At 44.9% G+C, this 19,875-nt stretch overlaps 1 protein-coding gene across 2 annotated transcripts in view; it reads right to left on the reverse strand.

Annotated features, from left to right (window-relative positions):
- Window positions 1–5,662: 5,662 nt before the first annotated feature.
- Window positions 5,663–19,875, reverse strand: part of slc29a3 (solute carrier family 29 member 3) — a 32,770-nt gene continuing 18,557 nt past the window's right edge. The window contains exons 7-11 of one of the 2 annotated variants that reach the window (XM_055865248.1): window positions 19,142–19,304; window positions 17,427–17,646; window positions 12,314–12,372; window positions 7,198–7,342; window positions 5,663–6,497 (exon numbers count right to left, since the gene is read on the reverse strand). In XM_055865248.1, coding sequence (XP_055721223.1) covers window positions 6,267–6,497; window positions 7,198–7,342; window positions 12,314–12,372; window positions 17,427–17,646; window positions 19,142–19,304 — 818 coding nt within the window. In that variant the 3' untranslated portion in view covers window positions 5,663–6,266. Of the gene's footprint in view, window positions 6,498–7,197; window positions 7,343–12,313; window positions 17,186–17,426; window positions 17,647–19,141; window positions 19,305–19,875 lie in introns of those variants that run through there. The other variant, XR_008753122.1, reaches the window with a different exon arrangement.

Below are 19,875 nucleotides of genomic sequence, written 5' to 3' on the forward strand. Positions count from 1 at the left end.
CCAGACCACTTCCTTCTCCACCAAACTTTACAGTTGGCACTATGCATTCGTGCAGGTAGCGTTCACTTGGCATCTACCAAACCCAGATTGGTCCGTCGGATGAGTACAATTACAAGGCCCTACTTCAAACTTCTGTCTTATCTGACTTTGCTGTTGAAGTGGAGACACCTGAGTTGCCTAACCAGTTCACAGGATTGGTTAACTCTTGAAGTTCCTAACCAGTTCACAGGATTGGTTAACTCTTGAAGTTCCTAGGGTCTCCACCGAGCGAGGTAAATCTACTTTTAGTTTTAATGCACCGTTTTGCTGGAACAAAATGTGGCAAAAAGGTTTGCTGTGTCTGTCAGCGTAGTGTCCAGAGCATGGAGGCGCTACCAGGAGACAGGCCAGTACATCAGGAGACGTGGAGGAGGCCGTAGGAGGGCAACAACCCAGCAGCAGGACCGGTACCTCCGCCTTTGTGCAAGGAGGAGCAGGAGGAGCACTGCCAGAGCCCTGCAAAATGACCTCCAGCAGGCCACAAATGTGCATGTGTCTGCTCAAACGGTCAGAAACAGACTCCATGAGGGTGGTATGAGGGCCCGACGTCCACAGGTGGGGGTTGTGCTTACAGCCCAACACCGTGCAGGACGTTTGGCATTTGCCAGAGAACACCAAGATTGGCAAATTCGCCACTGGCGCCCTGTGCTCTTCACAGATGAAAGCAGGTTCACACTGAGCACATGTGACAGAGTCTGGAGACGCCGTGGAGAACGTTCTGCTGCGGTTTGGGCAAGGTGTAAGTCTCAGTGTCTTCCCTGTTAAAATGTAGGTTAAATAAAAAATACAAACAAATGTACGAAGCACCTTTATTGGTTTATTGCACCAGTTGCACCAGTTCTTCCTCTATTACCAAATCAACGTTCCTCTTGTGCTCTAATGATAAGAGTTTACACAGCAGCTCATCCTTCTCACTACTAAAGTCCAGCCAATCAAACCTGGAAAATAAATACTTCAGACTCTGACAATACAATGCAATGCTCGTTTCATTGAACATTGGGCTCAGTGTTGTTATGATAGTCCGGACAGGGCTTTTCTTCCCTAGTAAGGATCCTCTTCGTTCCCCACCTTGGACACTTTTTCTTTTTTTTTTACAGTTCTGCTCAGTTCTGACACTCTCCCTAAATATTAGTCACTATATTTTCCACTACTTTATCGTTCATGTGTATTTTATATTTCTTATCCTAATATGTGCTTTTATCTCCCTTCCTACCGACCACAATCATCCTACAGCACTCGAAACTCCCAACTACTAAGCCTCCATTCAAAGCCCTCATGTGTCTCTGTGTTACTGTTTTGACCTATGTAATAAATATCCAATAATGGAACTCTTTCCTTATGATTTCATTGCATTCTCACCGATGCGCCATGGTGGCAATACTACCCTGAACCGACGAAACAAAAAAAAACTATACAGAACTTGGTGCTAAACTGCTAAAACGGTTCAGTCATAATTACCAGTGCTACTTTGTTTACAGCTACTTGTCAATAGGTGAATAATGTCTTCTGTAAAAAATAATTACAGTAACAGTAATGCTTCAGTAAACTTCTGTCAATCTTATGTTGGAAACCATATTCAAAGAAACCTAGTTGTGTCACGGATCCCTCCGGAACGTTCATTACGCACACCGTGTGCCCTTTGGTTTCCGTTGGGCTGTCCATTATTGTTCCAATGTCCGTTGGTGCGTGTGAGTACCTGTGCTGTGTGTTTTGGGCTGTCGTGCCCTTGTGGATTGTGCAGATGATTACGGGTCTCGTCCCGTGTGTTAATCATTGTGCGCGTGTGTTTTTTATTCAAGGTACTCCTCGCTCTTTTGTTTTGGGTTTCTACCCTGTGTTTTTGTTACGTGTTTGTTTGGTCTTCGTCCGGATACCTTTACACGGCACGCTGTAATCTGGGCTTTAAAAAAAAAACTATTACGTGTTACTGCGTCTCTCCCGATCCGTCATGCCAACGTTACAAGTTGCACGTTACTTGTGTAAATTTGCAAGTTGCACGTTACTTGTGTAAAAAATAACAAGTTTCTTCGAACACCAGTGATTTTCTTTTTTTTAGAACAAGAATGACGGTGTAAGCTTCAGACAATGTCTCTTTCACGGGTCCCCGGGTTACAGTATCACCTGTGACGGTTAAATGTTCAGAGTAATTGGTATGGTATGGGCATGACAAATCAATGAACTAATGATCTCATTTATTTACTTTAAACCTCACACAACCTTTTCCTATTGATGGTGGCAAATGGAAAACTCAATACGCATTGAATGTAGGATTTTTCTCCTGTGTGAAGTAAGGTGTAACTTTAAAAGTATTGAGTCAAGCAAATATAAGTGTACACCGTGTAACAGTACTGGAGGGGCAGAGCAAGCTGGTGGGTTTCATCAAGCTAAATTATACCTTAAAACGGCTTGCTAGCCAGTCAGCAGAACAAACTGTTGCCTCTCACCATAGCCAGCTATCTAAGATAAGCTATCTAAGATAGCTAGGTACATATTAGCCATCATATTGCTAGTTTTCGTTTCAGCGCCGTGCTACGCCCGATCTGTCTTTCCGGGGAACTGCTCCCAACAGCCTGTTTAGTCGTAGCAACAGTAACTATGCGGCGGAGTTGTGGGAGAAAATCAGCCAATCAGCATCCACAACGTTAAATTGTGACGCTGATCAGAACAAAGGTCAATCAGATTCGGTAGGCAGTCAGATCTGGCGACTGTGGACGAGAAATAAAGTCTATTTTTTTCTCAAGTCTATGCGAAGCAATGCTGGTAAAATGAGCGGATAAATTGCCTGGGTCTTGTGTGGAAAATGAATTAGAGGAATGGTTATGATCTTCCCTATGCAAAGTAGACCGAAGATGTAGTTTAAAATATACTGGGGTATAAACCACGGTTTATCAGTCAAGTAGGCAACATATTTGAAAACAATTGCAGCCTACATGTCACTGGCATAACACCGTTTCTCTGCACCCTCCCCTTACAAAAAAATAATAATCATTGAATGTGTCAGCCAGACAGCCACCCACAAAGAAAATTACAGATTGCTGTCTATGATGCTGAAATTGCACCATGTCTATGCATCTGCCTATCGAGTCAATGAAAGGCTTTCTGCCAGCCAGGGCCTAGATGTGCTTTAGAAAATGGATCCATGTTTATTGGTAGGTCTATTTGGTCTTTATTTTCTCTGGTTAAAGCCTAACGTTTCATCAAGCTATACATCATATCACATTTTTTTGGTCACAATCACGTGTTTAGCAGATGTTATTGCGGGTGTAGCGAAATGCTTGTGCTTCTAGCTCCAACAGTGCAGTAATATCTAACAAGTAATATCTAACAAATTACACAACATATACCCAATACACACAAAACTAAGTAGGAATGAGTGATGTCAGAGCAGAACAGACTAAGATACAGTAGAATAGTATAGAATACAATATATACATATGAGATGAGTAATGCAAGATATGTAAACATGGTGTCACGATGCAGCTATTTTATGACTGCTGGCTGGTGGCAATAATGTAATTACTTTTTCAGTAATTAAAGTTGGAAATTCAAACACTGCAGATTGTCTGATACAACTGGGAGCTGCCTTGATCGACATCCCCGTCTTTGGCTCCCTGCCTTGCTCAGGGGCAGAATGACAGATTTCTTTCCTTGTCAGCTCGGGGATTCGATCCAACAAATAGCCTGGTACCACGGTAACTGAGACAGTTACAAACAGCCAACATTACCGCGCCCATCTGTCACGAGAATTTTCAATCACAATGATAATAACTAACAATAGCTTTGACCAATCCCCGAGGTTTGTAAGACCCTGGGTTTAATAATAATTAGGCAAAGACTCAGTTTATGCAAAAGGTTAGTACAGTATTGTCACGAGAATGTTCTGAAGTCCATTATACAAACCCAGTCTTTTATATCACAGAAACAAGTTAAAATCTTAAACTACGCCTTGCTCAGACAGTCGGGGTTTTTCCACTACACAGATACATTGTTTAATCTGCAACATGTTTCATACTCTTCTGCAAACCTAACAGTTTCTCCCCTCCACGGGTGGAGACAGAATGTCCTGTAAGGAACACAGTGGTCCAGCTTGTCTGTCGATAGCTCCTTTTATAATTTGTTTCACACTTGCACCCTGCTTACATACTAACAAGGAACAAAATGTCCTTGTTCTAATTCTGACTAAAACTACACACATCATCAGATTAGAGTTTTATGATTCTAAAAAATTTCATACAATTATATGGTTTCAAAGTGGAATTATTTAATCATTATCCTTAAACATATAAATTATTTTATCACCATCCCTACGTCATACAATTACTTTTATCCACAAAGCGAATTTAATATATGTTTGATGGTCTTTTTGCCTTAGACCGCTCCGCCACTCGGGAGCCCTTTACAGACAGCAGAATTTACGTTACATCCAAACAGAACTAGCCAATTGAGTTATTTAGTGTGAACACCCGTTGACACTATTTGAGTGAGAGGGATGCGTGCAGGAAAGAGATAATTTTTTTCCCAATCACGATAATTACTCAAAATAGTCATAATCATATTCATAAAAGTCTCCATATCTGTTACAATACTTGTTATGTATGAGTACTAGGCACACATCTAACGGCAAACATGTGGAGTAACGATTTGGGATTCAGTTTTCACATTTTACATGTAAAAGTTTTGTTAGGGCTAAATCAAAATGCACGTGCTTTATCTGCTTTCCCAAGGAAAATTAGTTAGAAAATGTAACATACATGTTTTATTAAAAAACACGTGCATCTGAACAATGACCGATGTTGTTTTGTTGACAATATAATCTGTCAGCACAGATTATTATTTAGGTTTGATGAAGGTTGCTCCTCTCACCGATTTTGCCTGGTCACGGGTAGTGTCTGTTTCCGGTTTGTTAACGATACATGCACTGTGCATAATGGGGGGACTTCCTGAACCGAGTTAAACGAGTGTATAATTGGAACGTAATTCTCTTTTATGCACTTGTGTTATTTTTAGATTTTTTTCACAATGTGTATCCTTTTAAATACCAAAACCAAAGTCAGTGACAGTTATAAATGTATTATTATACCCTTATTTCAACAAGGAACACAGACTGAGACCGAGGTCTCTTTTACAGCTGGGCCCTGCGTATACATGTTTACACACACAGTTCAGGTACAATGATTAAGAAACTACACAAGACGAACAAAACGATCACAGATAACATAATAAAATACAGCAACAGATTACATTTACACAGGTTATTCCCCTAACAGCACAAGAACCTGCATTACCCGAAACAGTTACAAGCAATACAAAAATAAAAATCCTCCAATAAATATTTAAAATAAGCAACAGGAGGACAAGAGTCTGAAGTTAAAGTTTAGTCTGCAGGCTATTCCATAGGCAAGGAGCGTAACAGGAAAAGGCAGCTATACCCAACTCTGTGGAAATATGTAAGTGTAACTGACGGTGGATGCCGATAGTGGCTAATATTTATTAGGATCCCCATTAGCCACGGCTAAAGCAGCAGCAACTCCTGGGGTACACATGAAGCATGACATGGCAGTGCATTCTTAACCTCTGTGATGATAACCAATGTGATGGGTGGAAGGGAGAAGAACTGACAAAAGGACTGCAACCATTTATTATGAAACTATCAAAACAGGAAATGTAGATGACTTGTAATATAACATGTAGAGAACTGAACCAACTGTGTAATGCCTTTAGTCAAATCATAAAAACAATCCATAGATTTACGTGGGTGTCAGCTTTCGCTTTATCTGATTGAATCTGGGCCTTACTCTTCCTCAGATACAGTGGACTAATGAGGACAGAGAAGTCCAGCCAGGTCGCTCAAGATCCACTGTGAAATTCGACGTCCGTCCAAGGTAAGCAGGACGTCAGGAGATGACTTCAAAACGGGCCAGTAGGAACAACGGTGAGTGTAGGGCGTTGTGGAACAACCAATCACAAGTAGGCCGCTGTGGACTGGGATGGCGGATGGGCGGATGCCGTGAGCTTCGGCACCGAGGGTCATGAGTTCAATCCCAGTATTTTTTTTTTTAACCCTAATCCCAAACTTTAACCATTCAGAGTTAATGCCTAAACTTAACCTTTGCAATTTGACGTTTATGAACAAATGTCGGATTCTGCAGTGAGACCAAGCTTGTTGGAGAAGTCCGCCTGGATTTGCCATCTTTCTCCTCCTGTCTCCTCCTCCTGTCTCCTCCTCCTCAGATGAAGTGTACTATCAACACAGAGAAGGCCGATCCCACAGCCAGTCCCAACGTCAGGAAGAAGCTCATCACCACGCCTGCGGGCTCCGCCAGGTCCCGTGGCACCACCTTGGGTCCGTAGATCATGGGCAAGGTGCCCAGGTACCCGTTGGTGATGCCCAGGAGACAGATGAAGAAGACAGGGAAGAAGTCGTGGTTGAAGAGGACCGTGTGAAGGTGGTCTCTGGGCTAGAGGTTACACACAGAAAATTATTATTAAAGACAAGTTGCTATAAGACAAACTAAATGAAAGCGAAGGCAGCGTCCCTATGGGTCCTGGTCAAAAGTAGTGCACTAGTGCCCTATAGGCCATGGTCAAAAGTAGTGCACTAGTGCCCTATAGGCCATGGTCAAAAGTAGTGCACTAGTGCCCTATAGGCCATGGTCAAAAGTAGTGCACTATTTATAGGGAATAAGGTGCCATTTGGGACTCAACCCAAAGCTTCAATTGCAACAGTGCTGGCCCTCTTGGGTAGTTACAGGGGGGAAAAAATAAGCTAATAGTCAATGTCATAACACATAAGTATATTATAAGGCATTATAAAGGATGTTATAAAGCATTATACACATGTACTACATAGAAGGTGCTACTGAAAAAACTATTAAGACGTATTGCAATAAGAAAACATTTTATTTATTTATTTTAAACACATTTTAAATTGTTTTTTTTAACAAAGCTTATATTCAACTGAGTGCTGGTCTTTTAATAAAATGTAAAAAAATCTTTGATGTGATCGACTGCCTGGTCATTGTCTAGCCAAGTGACAACGAGTGACAATGAGTTGGCTTGATAACACAGACAGACTGGCTAATGGACGCTCCTCCAAGCACCCGTTTCCTTATTTCCACTAGAGGATGAGAGTTGAGGACGTCCTCTCCTTTTCTTTACCTGGTAGTTGCAGAACATGAGGAGAGGCACCAGGACTGTCCGGGAGAGGACCAGGGCAGAGAGGACTCTACTGGTGGGGCCTGGAACCTGCAGCCAGGCCGTGGCCTGACGACCACAGAAGTCAGCCACGTTGTAGAGGAAGAAGCTGGGAGAGAAGATAATGACTTCATTATCCCCATGGTCCATATTCATAAAGAGTCTCAGAGTAGGTGATCTAGAATCAGGTCATAAAGAGTCTCAGAGTAGGTGATCTAGAATCAGGTCATAAAGAGTCTCAGAGTAGTTGATCTAGGATCAGGTCATAAAGAGTCTCAGAGTAGGTGATCTAGAATCAGGTCATAAAGAGTCTCAGAGTAGTTGATCTAGGATCAGGTCATAAAGAGTCTCAGAGTAGTTGATCTAGGATCAGGTTTTCCCTGTCCATGTAATCAATTTCATTATGATCTAAAAGCCAAAACTGATCCTAGATCAGCCGCCCTCCTCTGTAACTATTACAGACTACAAAGGGAAGCCCAGTCATGAGCTTCCCAGTGATACGAGCCTACGAGACGAGCTAAATTACTTCTATGTGCGCTTCAAGGCAAGCAACACTGAAGCATGCATGACAACTGTGTGAAAACGCTCTCTGCAGCCGATGTGAGTAAGACCTTTAAACAGGTCAACATTCACAAGGCCGCAGGGCCAGACGGATTACCAGGACGTGTACTCAGAGCATGCGCTGACTAGCTGGCAAGTGTCTTCACTGACATTTTCAACCTCTCCCTGTCCCGAGTCTGTAATACCAACATGTTTCAAGCAGACCACCATAGTCCCTGTGTCCAAGAACACTAAGGTAATCTGCCTAAATGACTACCGACCCGTAGCGCTCACATCTGTAGCCATGAAGTGCTTTGAAAGGCTGGTCATGGCTCACATCAACACCATTATCCCAGAAACCCTAGACCCACTCCAATTTGCATACCGCCCCAACAGATCCATAGATGATGCAATCTCTATGCCCTTTCCCACCTGGACAAAAGGAACACCTATGTGAGAATACTATTCATTGACTACAGCTCAGCGTTCAACACCATAGTGCCCTCAAAACTCATCACTAAGCTAAGGACCCTGGGACTAAACACCTCCCTCTGCAACTGTATCCTGGACTTCCTGACGTGCCGCCCCCAGGTCGTAAGGGTAGGTAGCAACACATCCGCCACGTGATCCCCAACACCGGGGCCCCTCAGGGGTGCGTGCTTAGTCCCTTCCTTTACTCCCTGTTCACCCACGACTGCGTGATCAAGCACGACTCTGACACTATCGTTAATTTTCCAAAGACACAGTGGTAGGCCTGATCGCCAACAACGATGAGACATCCTATAGGGAGGAGGTGGTGCAAGGACAACAACCTCTCCCTGAACGTGATCAAGACAAAGGAGATGATTGTGGACATCGACGGGGCTGTAGTGGAGCAGGTCGAGAGCTTCAAGTTCCTTGGTGTCCACATCATCAACAAACTATCATGGTCCAAGCACACCAAGACAGCTGTGAAGAGGGCATGACAAAACCTATTCCCCCTCAGGAGACTGAAAAGATTTGGCATGGGTCCTCAGATCCTCAAAAAGTTATACAGCTGCACCATCGAGAGCATCCTGACCTGTTGCATCACCGCCTGGTATGGCAACTGCTCGGCATCCGACCACAAGGCGATACAGAGGGTAGTGTGTACGGCCCAGTACATGACTGGGCCCAAGCTTCCTGCCACCCAGGATCTCTGTCACAGGCAGTGTCAGAGGAAGGTCCTAAAAACTGTCAAAGACTCCTGCCGCTCCAGTCATAGACTGTTCTCTCTGCTACCGCACGGCAAGCAGTACCGGAGCGCCAAGTCTTGGTCCAAAAGGCTTCTAAACAGCTTCTACCCCCCAAGCCATAAGACTACTGAACAGATAATAAAATGGCCACCCGGACTATTCACATTGACTGCCCCCTTTTTTTAATGCGTCTGCTATTCATTGTTTATTATCTATGCAGTCACTTTACCCCTACCTACATGTACAAATGACCTCAAATACTTTGACTAACCTGTACCCCCGCACATTGACTCAGTACCAGTACCCCCTGTATATAGCCTCGTTATTGTGATAGTTTTAGATTCTTTTTTTAAAACTTTAGTTTATTTAGTAAATATTTTCTTAACCTCTTATTTTGCTTAAAACTGCATAGTTGGTTAAGGGCTTGTAAGTAAGCATTTTACACGGTAAGGTCTACACTTGTTGTATTCCGTAAACACGGGTACCCTCATAGATATCATCCTAACAAACTTGCCCTCCAAATACACCTCTGCTGTTTTTAACCAAGATCTCAGCGATCACTGCCTCATTGCCTGCATCCGTAATGGGTCAGCGGTCAAACGACCTCCACTCATCACTGTCATACGCTCCCTGAAACACTTCAGCGAGCAGGCCTTCCTAATTGACCTGGCCGGGGTATCCTGGAAGGATATTGATCTCATCCCGTCAGTAGAGGATGCCTGGTCATTTTTTTTAAATGCCTTCCTCACCATCTTGAATAAGCATGCCCCATTCAAGAAATTTAGAACCAGGAACAGATATAGCCCTTGGTTCTCTCCTGACCTGACTGCCCTTAACCAACAGAAAAACATCCTATGGCGTTCTGCATTAGCATCGAACAGCCCCCGTGATATGCAACTTTTCAGGGAAGCCAGAAACCAATATACACAGGCAGTTAGAACAGCCAAGGCTAGCTTTTTCAAGCAGAAATTTGCTTCCTGCAACACAAATTCAAAAAAGTTCTGGGACACCGTAAAGTCCATGGAGAATAAGAACACCTCCTCCCAGCTTCCAACCGCCCTGAAGATAGGAAACACTGTCACCACCGACAAATCCACTATAATTGAGAATTTCAATAAGCATTTTTCTACGGCTGGCCATGCTTTCCACCTGGCTACCCCTACCCCGGACAACAGCACTGCCCTCCCCTCTGCTACTCGCCCAAGCCTTCCCCATTTCTCTTTCTCCCAAATACAGTCAGCTGATGTTCTTAATGAGCTGCAAAATCTGGACCCTTACAAATCAGCCGGGCTAGATAATCTGGACCCTTTCTTTCTAAAACTATCTGCTGAAATTGTTGCCACCCCTATTACTAGCCTCTTCAACCTCTCTTTCGTGTCGTCTGAGATCCCCAAAGATTGGAAAGCAGCTGCGGTTATCCCCCTCTTCAAAGGGGGGGACACCCTTGACCCTAACTGCTACAGACCTATATCTATCCTACCCTGCCTTTCTAAGGTCTTCGAAAGCCAAGTCAACAAACAGATTACCGACCATTTCGAATCACACCACACCTTCTCCGCTATGCAATCTGGTTTCAGAGCTGGTCATGGGTGCACCTCAGCCACGCTCAAGGTCATAAACGATATCGTAACCGCCATCGATAGGAAACAATACTGTGCAGCCGTATTCATTGACCTGGTCAAGGCTTTTGACTCTATCAATCACCACATCCTCATTGGCAGACTCGACAGCCTTGGTTTCTCTAATGATTGCCTCGCCTGGTTCACCAACTACTTCTCTGATAGAGTTCAGTGTGTCAAATCGGAGGGTCTGTTGTCCGGGCCTCTGGCAGTCTCTATGGGGGTGCCACAGGGTTCAATTCTTGGACCGACTCTCTTCTCTGTTTACATCAATGATGTCGCTCTTGCTGCTGGTGATTCTCTGATCCACCTCTACGCAGACGACACTATTCTGTATACTTCTGGCCCTTCTTTTGACACTGTGTTAACAACCCTCCAGGCGAGCTTCAATGCCATACAACTCTCCTTCCGTGGCCTCCAACTGCTCTTAAATACAAGTAAAACCAAATGCATGCTCTTCAACCGATCGCTGCCTGCTCCTGCCCGCCTGTCCAACATCACTACTTTGGACGGCTCTGACTTAGAATATGTGGACAACTACAAATACCTAGGTGTCTGGTTAGACTGTAAACTCTCCTTCCAGACCCACATCAAACATCTCCAATCCAAAGTCAAATCTAGAATTGGCTTCCTATTCCGCAACAAAGCATCCTTTACTCATGCTGCCAAACATACCCTTGTAAAACTGACCATCCTACCAATCCTCGACTTCGGTGATGTCATTTACAAAATAGCCTCCAAAACCCTACTCAATAAATTGGATGCAGTCTATCACAGAGCCATCCGTTTTGTCACCAAAGCCCCATATACTACCCACCACTGCGACCTGTACACTCTCGTTGGCTGGCCCTCGCTTCATACTCGTCGCCAAACCCACTGGTTCCAGGTCATCTACAAGACCCTGCTAGGTAAAGTCCCCCCTTATCTCAGCTCGCTGGTCACCATAGCAGCACCTACCCGTAGCACGCGCTCCAGCAGGTATATCTCTCTAGTCACCCCCAAAACCAATTCTTCCTTTGGACGCCTCTCCTTCCAGTTCTCTGCTGCCAATGACTGGAACGAACTACAAAAATCTCTGAAACTGGAAACACCTATCTCCCTCACTAGCTTTAAGCACCAGCTGTCAGAGCAGCTCATAGATTACTGCACCTGTACATAACCCATCTACAATTTAGCCCAAACAACTACCTCTTTACCTACTGTATTTATTTATTAATTTATTTTGCTCCTTTGCACCCCATTATTTCTGTCTCTACTTTGCACTTTCTTCCAATGCAAACCAACCATTCCAGTGTTTTTTTTAGTTTTTATTTTACTTGCTGTGTTGTACTCACTTCGCCTCCATGGCCTTTTTATATTTTTATTTATTTATACATATATCTGTTTGCCTTCACCTCCCTTATCTCACCTCACTTGCTCACATTGTATATAGACTTATTTTTTTTATTTTTTTCACTGTATTATTGACTATATGTTTGTTTTTACTCCATGTGTAACTATGTGTTGTTGTATGTGTCGAACTGCTTTGCTTTATCTTGGCCAGGTCGCAATTGTAAATGAGAACGTGTTCTCAATTTGCCTACCTGGTTAAATAAAGGTTAAATAAAAAAATAAAATAAAAAAATAAAATTCAGCGCATGTGACAAAATACAATTTGATTTACACACCTACTGACAAGATAAAGAGCCGAATCAGTCCGATTCTCACCTAGTGATGGGGGTGAAGTATGTTGTTGTCCAGGGGCTGCCACTCTTCTGGTTAACAGACTGAGAAGAGAAGACAACATGCTGTCCTGGTTAACAGACTGAGAAGAGAAGACAACATGCTGTCCTGGTTAACAGACTGAGGAGAGAAGACAACATGCTGTCCTGGTTAACAGACTGAGAAGAGAAGACAACATGCTGTCCTGGTTAACAGACTGAGAAGAGAAGACAACATGCTGTCCTGGTTAACAGACTGAGAAGAGAAGACAACATGCTGTCCTGGTTAACAGACTGAGAAGACAACATGCCGTCCTGGTTAACAGACTGAGAAGACAACATGCCGTCCTGGTTAACAGACTGAGAAGAGAAGACAACATGCTGTCCTGGTTAACAGACTGAGAAGAGAAGACAACATGCTGTCCTGGTTAACAGACTGAGGAGAGAAGACAACATGCTGTCCTGGTTAACAGACTGAGAAGAGAAGACAACATGCTGTCCTGGTTAACAGACTGAGAAGAGAAGACAACATGCTGTCCTGGTTAACAGACTGAGAAGAGAAGACAACATGCTGTCCTGGTTAACAGACTGAGAAGAGAAGACAACATGCTGTCCTGGTTAACAGACTGAGGAGAAGACAACATGCTGTCCTGGTTAACAGACTGAGAAGAGAAGACAACATGCCGTCCTGGTTAACAGACTGAGAAGACAACATGCTGTCCTGGTTAACAGACAGAGAAGACAACATGCTGTCCTGGTTAACAGACAGAGAAGACAACATGCTGTCCTGGTTAACAGACTGAGAAGAGAAGACAACATGCTGTCCTGGTTAACAGACTGAAAAGAGAAGACAACATGCCGTCCTGGTTAACAGACTGAGAAGAGAAGACAACATGCCGTCCTGGTTAACAGACTGAGAAGAGAAGACAACATGCCGTCCTGGTTAACAGACTGAGAAGAGAAGACAACATGCCGTCCTGGTTAACAGACTGAGAAGAGAAGACAACATGCTGTCCTGGTTAACAGACTGAGAAGACCACATGTTGTCCTGGTTAACAGACTGAGAAGAGAAGAAAACATGCCGTCCTGGTTAACAGACTGAGAAGAGAAGACAACATGCTGTCCTGGTTAACAGACTGAAGAGAAGACAACATGCTGTCCTGGTTAACAGACTGAAGAGAAGACAACATGCTGTCCTGGTTAACAGACTGAAGAGAAGACAACATGCTGTCCTGGTTAACAGACTGAAGAGAAGACAACATGCTGTCCTGGTTAACAGACTGAGAAGAGAAGACAACATGCCGTCCTGGTTAACAGACTGAGAAGAGAAGACAACATGCTGTCCTGGTTAACAGACTGAGAAGAGAAGAAAACATGCCGTCCTGGTTAACAGACTGAGAAGAGAAGACAACATGCTGTCCTGGTTAACAGACTGAAGAGAAGACAACATGCTGTCCTGGTTAACAGACTGAGAAGAGAAGACAACATGCCGTCCTGGTTAACAGACTGAGAAGAGAAGACAACATGCTGTCCTGGTTAACAGACTGAGAAGACAACATGCTGTCCTGGTTAACAGACTGAAGAGAAGACAACATGCTGTCCTGGTTAACAGACTGAGAAGACAACATGCTGTCCTGGTTAACAGACTGAAGAGAAGACAACATGCTGTCCTGGTTAACAGACTGAAGAGAAGACAACATGCTGTCCTGGTTAACAGACTGAAGAGAAGACAACATGCTGTCCTGGTTAACAGACTGAAGAGAAGACAACATGCTGTCCTGGTTAACAGACTGAAGAGAAGACAACATGCTGTCCTGGTTAACAGACTGAGGAGAAGACAACATGCTGTCCTGGTTAACAGACTGAGAAGAGAAGACAACATGTTGTCCTGGTTAACAGACTGAGAAGACAACATGTTGTCCTGGTTAACAGACAGAGAAGACAACATGCTGTCCTGGTTAACAGACAGAGAAGACAACATGCTGTCCTGGTTAACAGACTGAGAAGACAACATGCTGTCCTGGTTAACAGACAGAGAAGAGAAGACAACATGCCGTCCTGGTTAACAGACTGAGAAGACAACATGCTGTCCTGGTTAACAGACAGAGAAGACAACATGCTGTCCTGGTTAACAGACTGAGAAGACAACATGCTGTCCTGGTTAACAGACTGAGAAGACAACATGCTGTCCTGGTTAACAGACTGAGAAGAGAAGACAACATGCTGTCCTGGTTAACAGACTGAGAAGAGAAGACAACATGCTGTCCTGGTTAACAGACTGAGGAGAAGACAACATGCTGTCCTGGTTAACAGACTGAGAAGAGAAGACAACATGCTGTCCTGGTTAACAGACTGAGAAGAGAAGACAACATGCTGTCCTGGTTAACAGACTGAGAAGAGAAGACAACATGCCGTCCTGGTTAACAGACTGAGAAGAGAAGACAACATGCTGTCCTGGTTAACAGACTGAGAAGACAACATGCTGTCCTGGTTAACAGACTGAGGAGAAGACAACATGCTGTCCTGGTTAACAGACTGAGGAGAAGACAACATGCTGTCCTGGTTAACAGACTGAAGAGAAGACAACATGCTGTCCTGGTTAACAGACTGAGGAGAAGACAACATGCTGTCCTGGTTAACAGACTGAGAAGAGAAGACAACATGTTGTCCTGGTTAACAGACTGAGAAGAGAAGACAACATGTTGTCCTGGTTAACAGACTGAGAAGACAACATGCTGTCCTGGTTAACAGACTGAGAAGAGAAGACAACATGCTGTCCTGGTTAACAGACTGAGAAGAGAAGACAACATGCCGTCCTGGTTAACAGACTGAGAAGACAACATGCTGTCCTGGTTAACAGACAGAGAAGACAACATGCTGTCCTGGTTAACAGACTGAGAAGACAACATGCTGTCCTGGTTAACAGACTGAGAAGACAACATGCTGTCCTGGTTAACAGACTGAGAAGAGAAGACAACATGCTGTCCTGGTTAACAGACTGAGAAGAGAAGACAACATGCCGTCCTGGTTAACAGACTGAGAAGACAACATGCTGTCCTGGTTAACAGACTGAGAAGAGAAGACAACATGCTGTCCTGGTTAACAGACTGAGAAGAGAAGACAACATGCTGTCCTGGTTAACAGACTGAGAAGAGAAGACAACATGCCGTCCTGGTTAACAGACTGAGAAGACAACATGCCGTCCTGGTTAACAGACTGAGAAGACAACATGTTGTCCTGGTTAACAGACTGAGAAGACAACATGCCGTCCTGGTTAACAGACTGAGAAGACAACATGCCGTCCTGGTTAACAGACTGAGAAGACAACATGCCGTCCTGGTTAACAGACTGAGAAGACAACATGCTGTCCTGGTTAACAGACTGAAGAGAAGACAACATGTTGTCCTGGTTAACAGACTGAAGAGAAGACAACATGCTGTCCTGGTTAACAGACTGAGAAGAGAAGACAACATGCTGTCCTGGTTAACAGACTGAGAAGAGAAGACAACATGCCGTCCTGGTTAACAGACAGAGAAGACAACATGCTGTCCTGGTTAACAGACAGAGAAGACAACATGCTGTCCTGGTTAACAGACAGAGAAGACAACATGCCGTCCTGGTTAACAGACTGAGAAGACAACATGCCGTCCTGGTTAACAGACAGAAGAGAAGACAACATGCCGTCCTGGTTAACAGACAGAAGAGAAGACAACATGCCGTCCTGGTTAACAGACTGAAGAAAAGACAACATGCCGTCCTGGGTAACAGACTGAAGAGAAGACAACATGCTGTCCTGGTTAAGAGACAGAAGAGAAGACAACATGCTGTCCTGGTTAACAGACTGAAGAGAAGACAACATGCTGTCCTGGTTAACAGACTGAGAAGAGAACATGCTGTCCTGGTTAACAGACTGAGAAGACAACATGCTGTCCTGGTTAACAGACTGAGAAGACAACATGCTGTCCTGGTTAACAGACAGACAAGACAACATGCTGTCCTGGTTAACAGACTGAGAAGACAACATGCTGTCCTGGTTAACAGACTGAGAAGACCACATGTTGTCCTGGTTAACAGACTGAGAAGACAACATGCCGTCCTGGTTAACAGACTGAGAAGAGAAGACAACATGCCGTCCTGGTTAACAGACTGAGAAGACAACATGCCGTCCTGGTTAACAGACTGAGAAGACCACATGTTGTCCTGGTTAACAGACTGAGAAGACAACATGCCGTCCTGGTTAACAGACTGAGAAGAGAAGACAACATGCTGTCCTGGTTAACAGACTGAGAAGAGAAGACAACATGCTGTCCTGGTTAACAGACTGAGAAGAGAAGACAACATGCTGTCCTGGTTAACAGACTGAGAAGACCACATGTTGTCCTGGTTAACAGACTGAGAAGACCACATGTTGTCCTGGTTAACAGACTGAGAAGACAACATGCCGTCCTGGTTAACAGACTGAGAAGAGAAGACAACATTCCGTCCTGGTTAACAGACTGAGAAGACAACATGCTGTCCTGGTTAACAGACTGAGAAGACAACATGCCGTCCTGGTTAACAGACTGAGAAGAGAAGACAACATGCTGTCCTGGTTAACAGACTGAGAAGACCACATGTTGTCCTGGTTAACAGACTGAGAAGACCACATGTTGTCCTGGTTAACAGACTGAGAAGAGAAGACAACATGCTGTCCTGGTTAACAGACTGAGAAGACCACATGTTGTCCTGGTTAACAGACTGAGAAGAGAAGACAACATGCTGTCCTGGTTAACAGACTGAGAAGAAAAGACAACATGCTGTCCTGGTTAACAGACTGAGAAGACAACATGTTGTCCTGGTTAACAGACTGAGAAGACAACATGCTGTTCTGGTTAACAGACTGAGAAGAGAAGACAACATTCCGTCCTGGTTAACAGACTGAGAAGAGAAGACAACATGCTGTCCTGGTTAACAGACTGAGAAGAGAAGACAAAATAAGATAATATAACATAAAAGATAAGATAACTTAAGTTCCCAAGTTGACTATTGTCTTAGAATTCAGTTTGCGTTGTAAACTAGCAGCTCTGTTTACCCCCCTCAGAACTGTCATTGTTAGTAAGGAGACATCTTAGTCCTTCTACCTGGATCCCAGAGGAGACGGCAGGGAACACCATTATAGAGATGAAGAAGACGTAGAAGACACAGAGACCCAGGAGCCATGTCTTCTGAAGGATGGGTTTTAGAGGAGGGATGGACACGGAGGAGACTGTGCTGGCTGGCGCCCCCTCCTGGCCGTCCGGCTCACCACGGGGCTCTGGTAGAGACTCTGACCTGTTATACTCTGCTGCCAGCATGTAGTGCCTGAGGAAGGGAAACCGTTTCAGTAGGGGAAAGGGGGGATACCTAGTCAGTTGTACAACTGAATGCATTCAACTGAAATGTGTCTTCCGCATTTAAACCCAAACCCCTCTGAATCAGAGAGGTGTGGAGGGGGCTGCCTTAAATCGACATCCCCGGTATGCAACATTTAAATCATGTATCATCTATGCAATAACATTGGTAACACCTGTAGGTATATGCTTTATAACTTGTTATAACTACATATAAGCCTTTATAATGTAATATTATAAAGGTCTATAATATGTTGTCTCTCTATGTAATTAAGTCATTTAGTTAGAAGTCATTGATCTTTAGCACTTGTAATGTATTACAATGCTGAATAGTAAACTATGTCCAACAAGCTTTTGTTCAAAACACTTCCTGGTTTAGTTCTGGAATAGTTTTCCCCAGAAAAATGCTTTTTTGGCCGTGTTTACTGTCCAGCATCAACTGCTGTTTGTTCTCTGTAATATTGCACCTCGTAATCTAAGAGCTCCTCCAGGTTTATCACACCGATAACCTGAACAAACAGCACCTCTCCTTTGTCTCTACTGATAACGTGTTGTTGATATTGATGCCTTTTGAGTCAAAGGAGCCGTCTGTGAGAAGGTTTTTTGACAAAGGCTCATATCAAAAGGTTTTTAAGAAACAGACACTGGGAAGCGTTTATGTTATTCTCAGTATCAATAATGCTTGTTTCCTTGGTTTCGGGAGAGGAGACTAGTTTCATTTAACTGTGGTTTGCCTGACCACAACAGGACAAAACTCAGTCTCGCTACAGTTCCTCATCTCTCCCCACATCTCACTCAGCCTCTTTGATACATGTGCATGCACATTGTTGTACAGTCTATATTAGTCCACCTGCTGTCCCCAGTCCACCCGCTGTCCCCAGTCCACCTGCTGTCCCCAGTCCACCCCAGTCCTCCCGCTGTCCCCAGTCCACCCGCTGTCCCCAGTCGACCCCAGTCCTCCTGCTGCTGCTCCAGTTTCAACTGTTCTGCCTGTGGCTATGGAAACCTTGTTTTGGATTCTCTCTCTCTACCGCACCTGTTGTCTCGACCTCTGAATGATCGGCTATGAAAAGCCAACTGACATTTACTCCTGAGGTGCTGACCTGTTGCACCCTCGACAACCACTGTGATTATTATTATTTGACCCTGCTGGTCATTTATGAACATTTGAACATCTTGGCCATGTTCTGTTATAATCTCCACCCTGCCCAACCAGAAGAGGATTGGCCACCCATCAGAGCCTGGTTCCTCTCTAGGTTTCTTCCTAGGTTTGGGCCTTTCTAGGGAGTTTTTCCTAGCCACCGTGCTTCTACATCTGCATTGCTTGCTGTTTGGGGTTTCTGTATAGCTTTGTGTGACATCGGCTGATGTAGAAAGGGCTTTATAAATACATTTGATTGATATGGTGAGAGTGAGAGTGTTATTGCTGTGCGTGCGTGCGTGCTTGTGTGTGTGTGTGTTTGTACCGTGAGTAAGCCAGTTTGGGCAGCAGCAGGTACATGATGATGCAGAGAAGGATGAAGACGTCAGCCGTCAGGAAGTAAGCTAGAGCACTGTCAGTCACATCTTTAGCTGCTGCCAAGTCCACTATGGAGGCTACTGCACTGATAGTACCACCCATAGCCTGGCCTGGGAGAGGGAGAGATGGGGGAGGGGGGGGGGGAGAGCGGGAGGGGGAGAGCGGGATGGGGAGAGGGGGATGGGGGGAGAGAGAGGGATGGGGAGAGATAGAGGGGGATGGCGGTAGAAAGGGATGGGGAAGAGAGGGATGGGGAGAGGGGGATGGAGAGAGAGAGAGGGGGATGGCGGTAGAGAGGGATGGGGGAGAGGGAGGGAGGGATGGGGAGAGAGAGAGGGGAATGGAGGTAGAGAGGGATGGGGGAGAGGGAGAGAGAGGGATGGGGAGAGAGAGGGAGGGGGAGAGAGAGGGAGGGGGAGAGAGAGGGAGGGGGAGAGAGAGGGATGGGGAGAGAGAGGGATGGGGAGAGAGAGGGATGGGGAGAGAGAGAGAGGGGGATGGCGGTAGAGAGGGATGGGGGAAGAGGGAGAGAGAGGGATGGGGAGAGAGAGGGAGGGGGAGAGAGAGGGATGGGGAGAGAGGGAGGGGGAGAGAGGGAGGGGGAGAGAGGGAGGGGGAGAGAGAGGGAGGGAGAGAGAGAGAGAGAGGGGGATGGCGGTAGAGAGGGATGGGGGAAGAGGG

The sequence above is a fragment of the Salvelinus fontinalis genome, chromosome 1, assembly GCF_029448725.1.
Source record: "Salvelinus fontinalis isolate EN_2023a chromosome 1, ASM2944872v1, whole genome shotgun sequence".
Taxonomy (NCBI): domain Eukaryota; kingdom Metazoa; phylum Chordata; class Actinopteri; order Salmoniformes; family Salmonidae; genus Salvelinus; species Salvelinus fontinalis.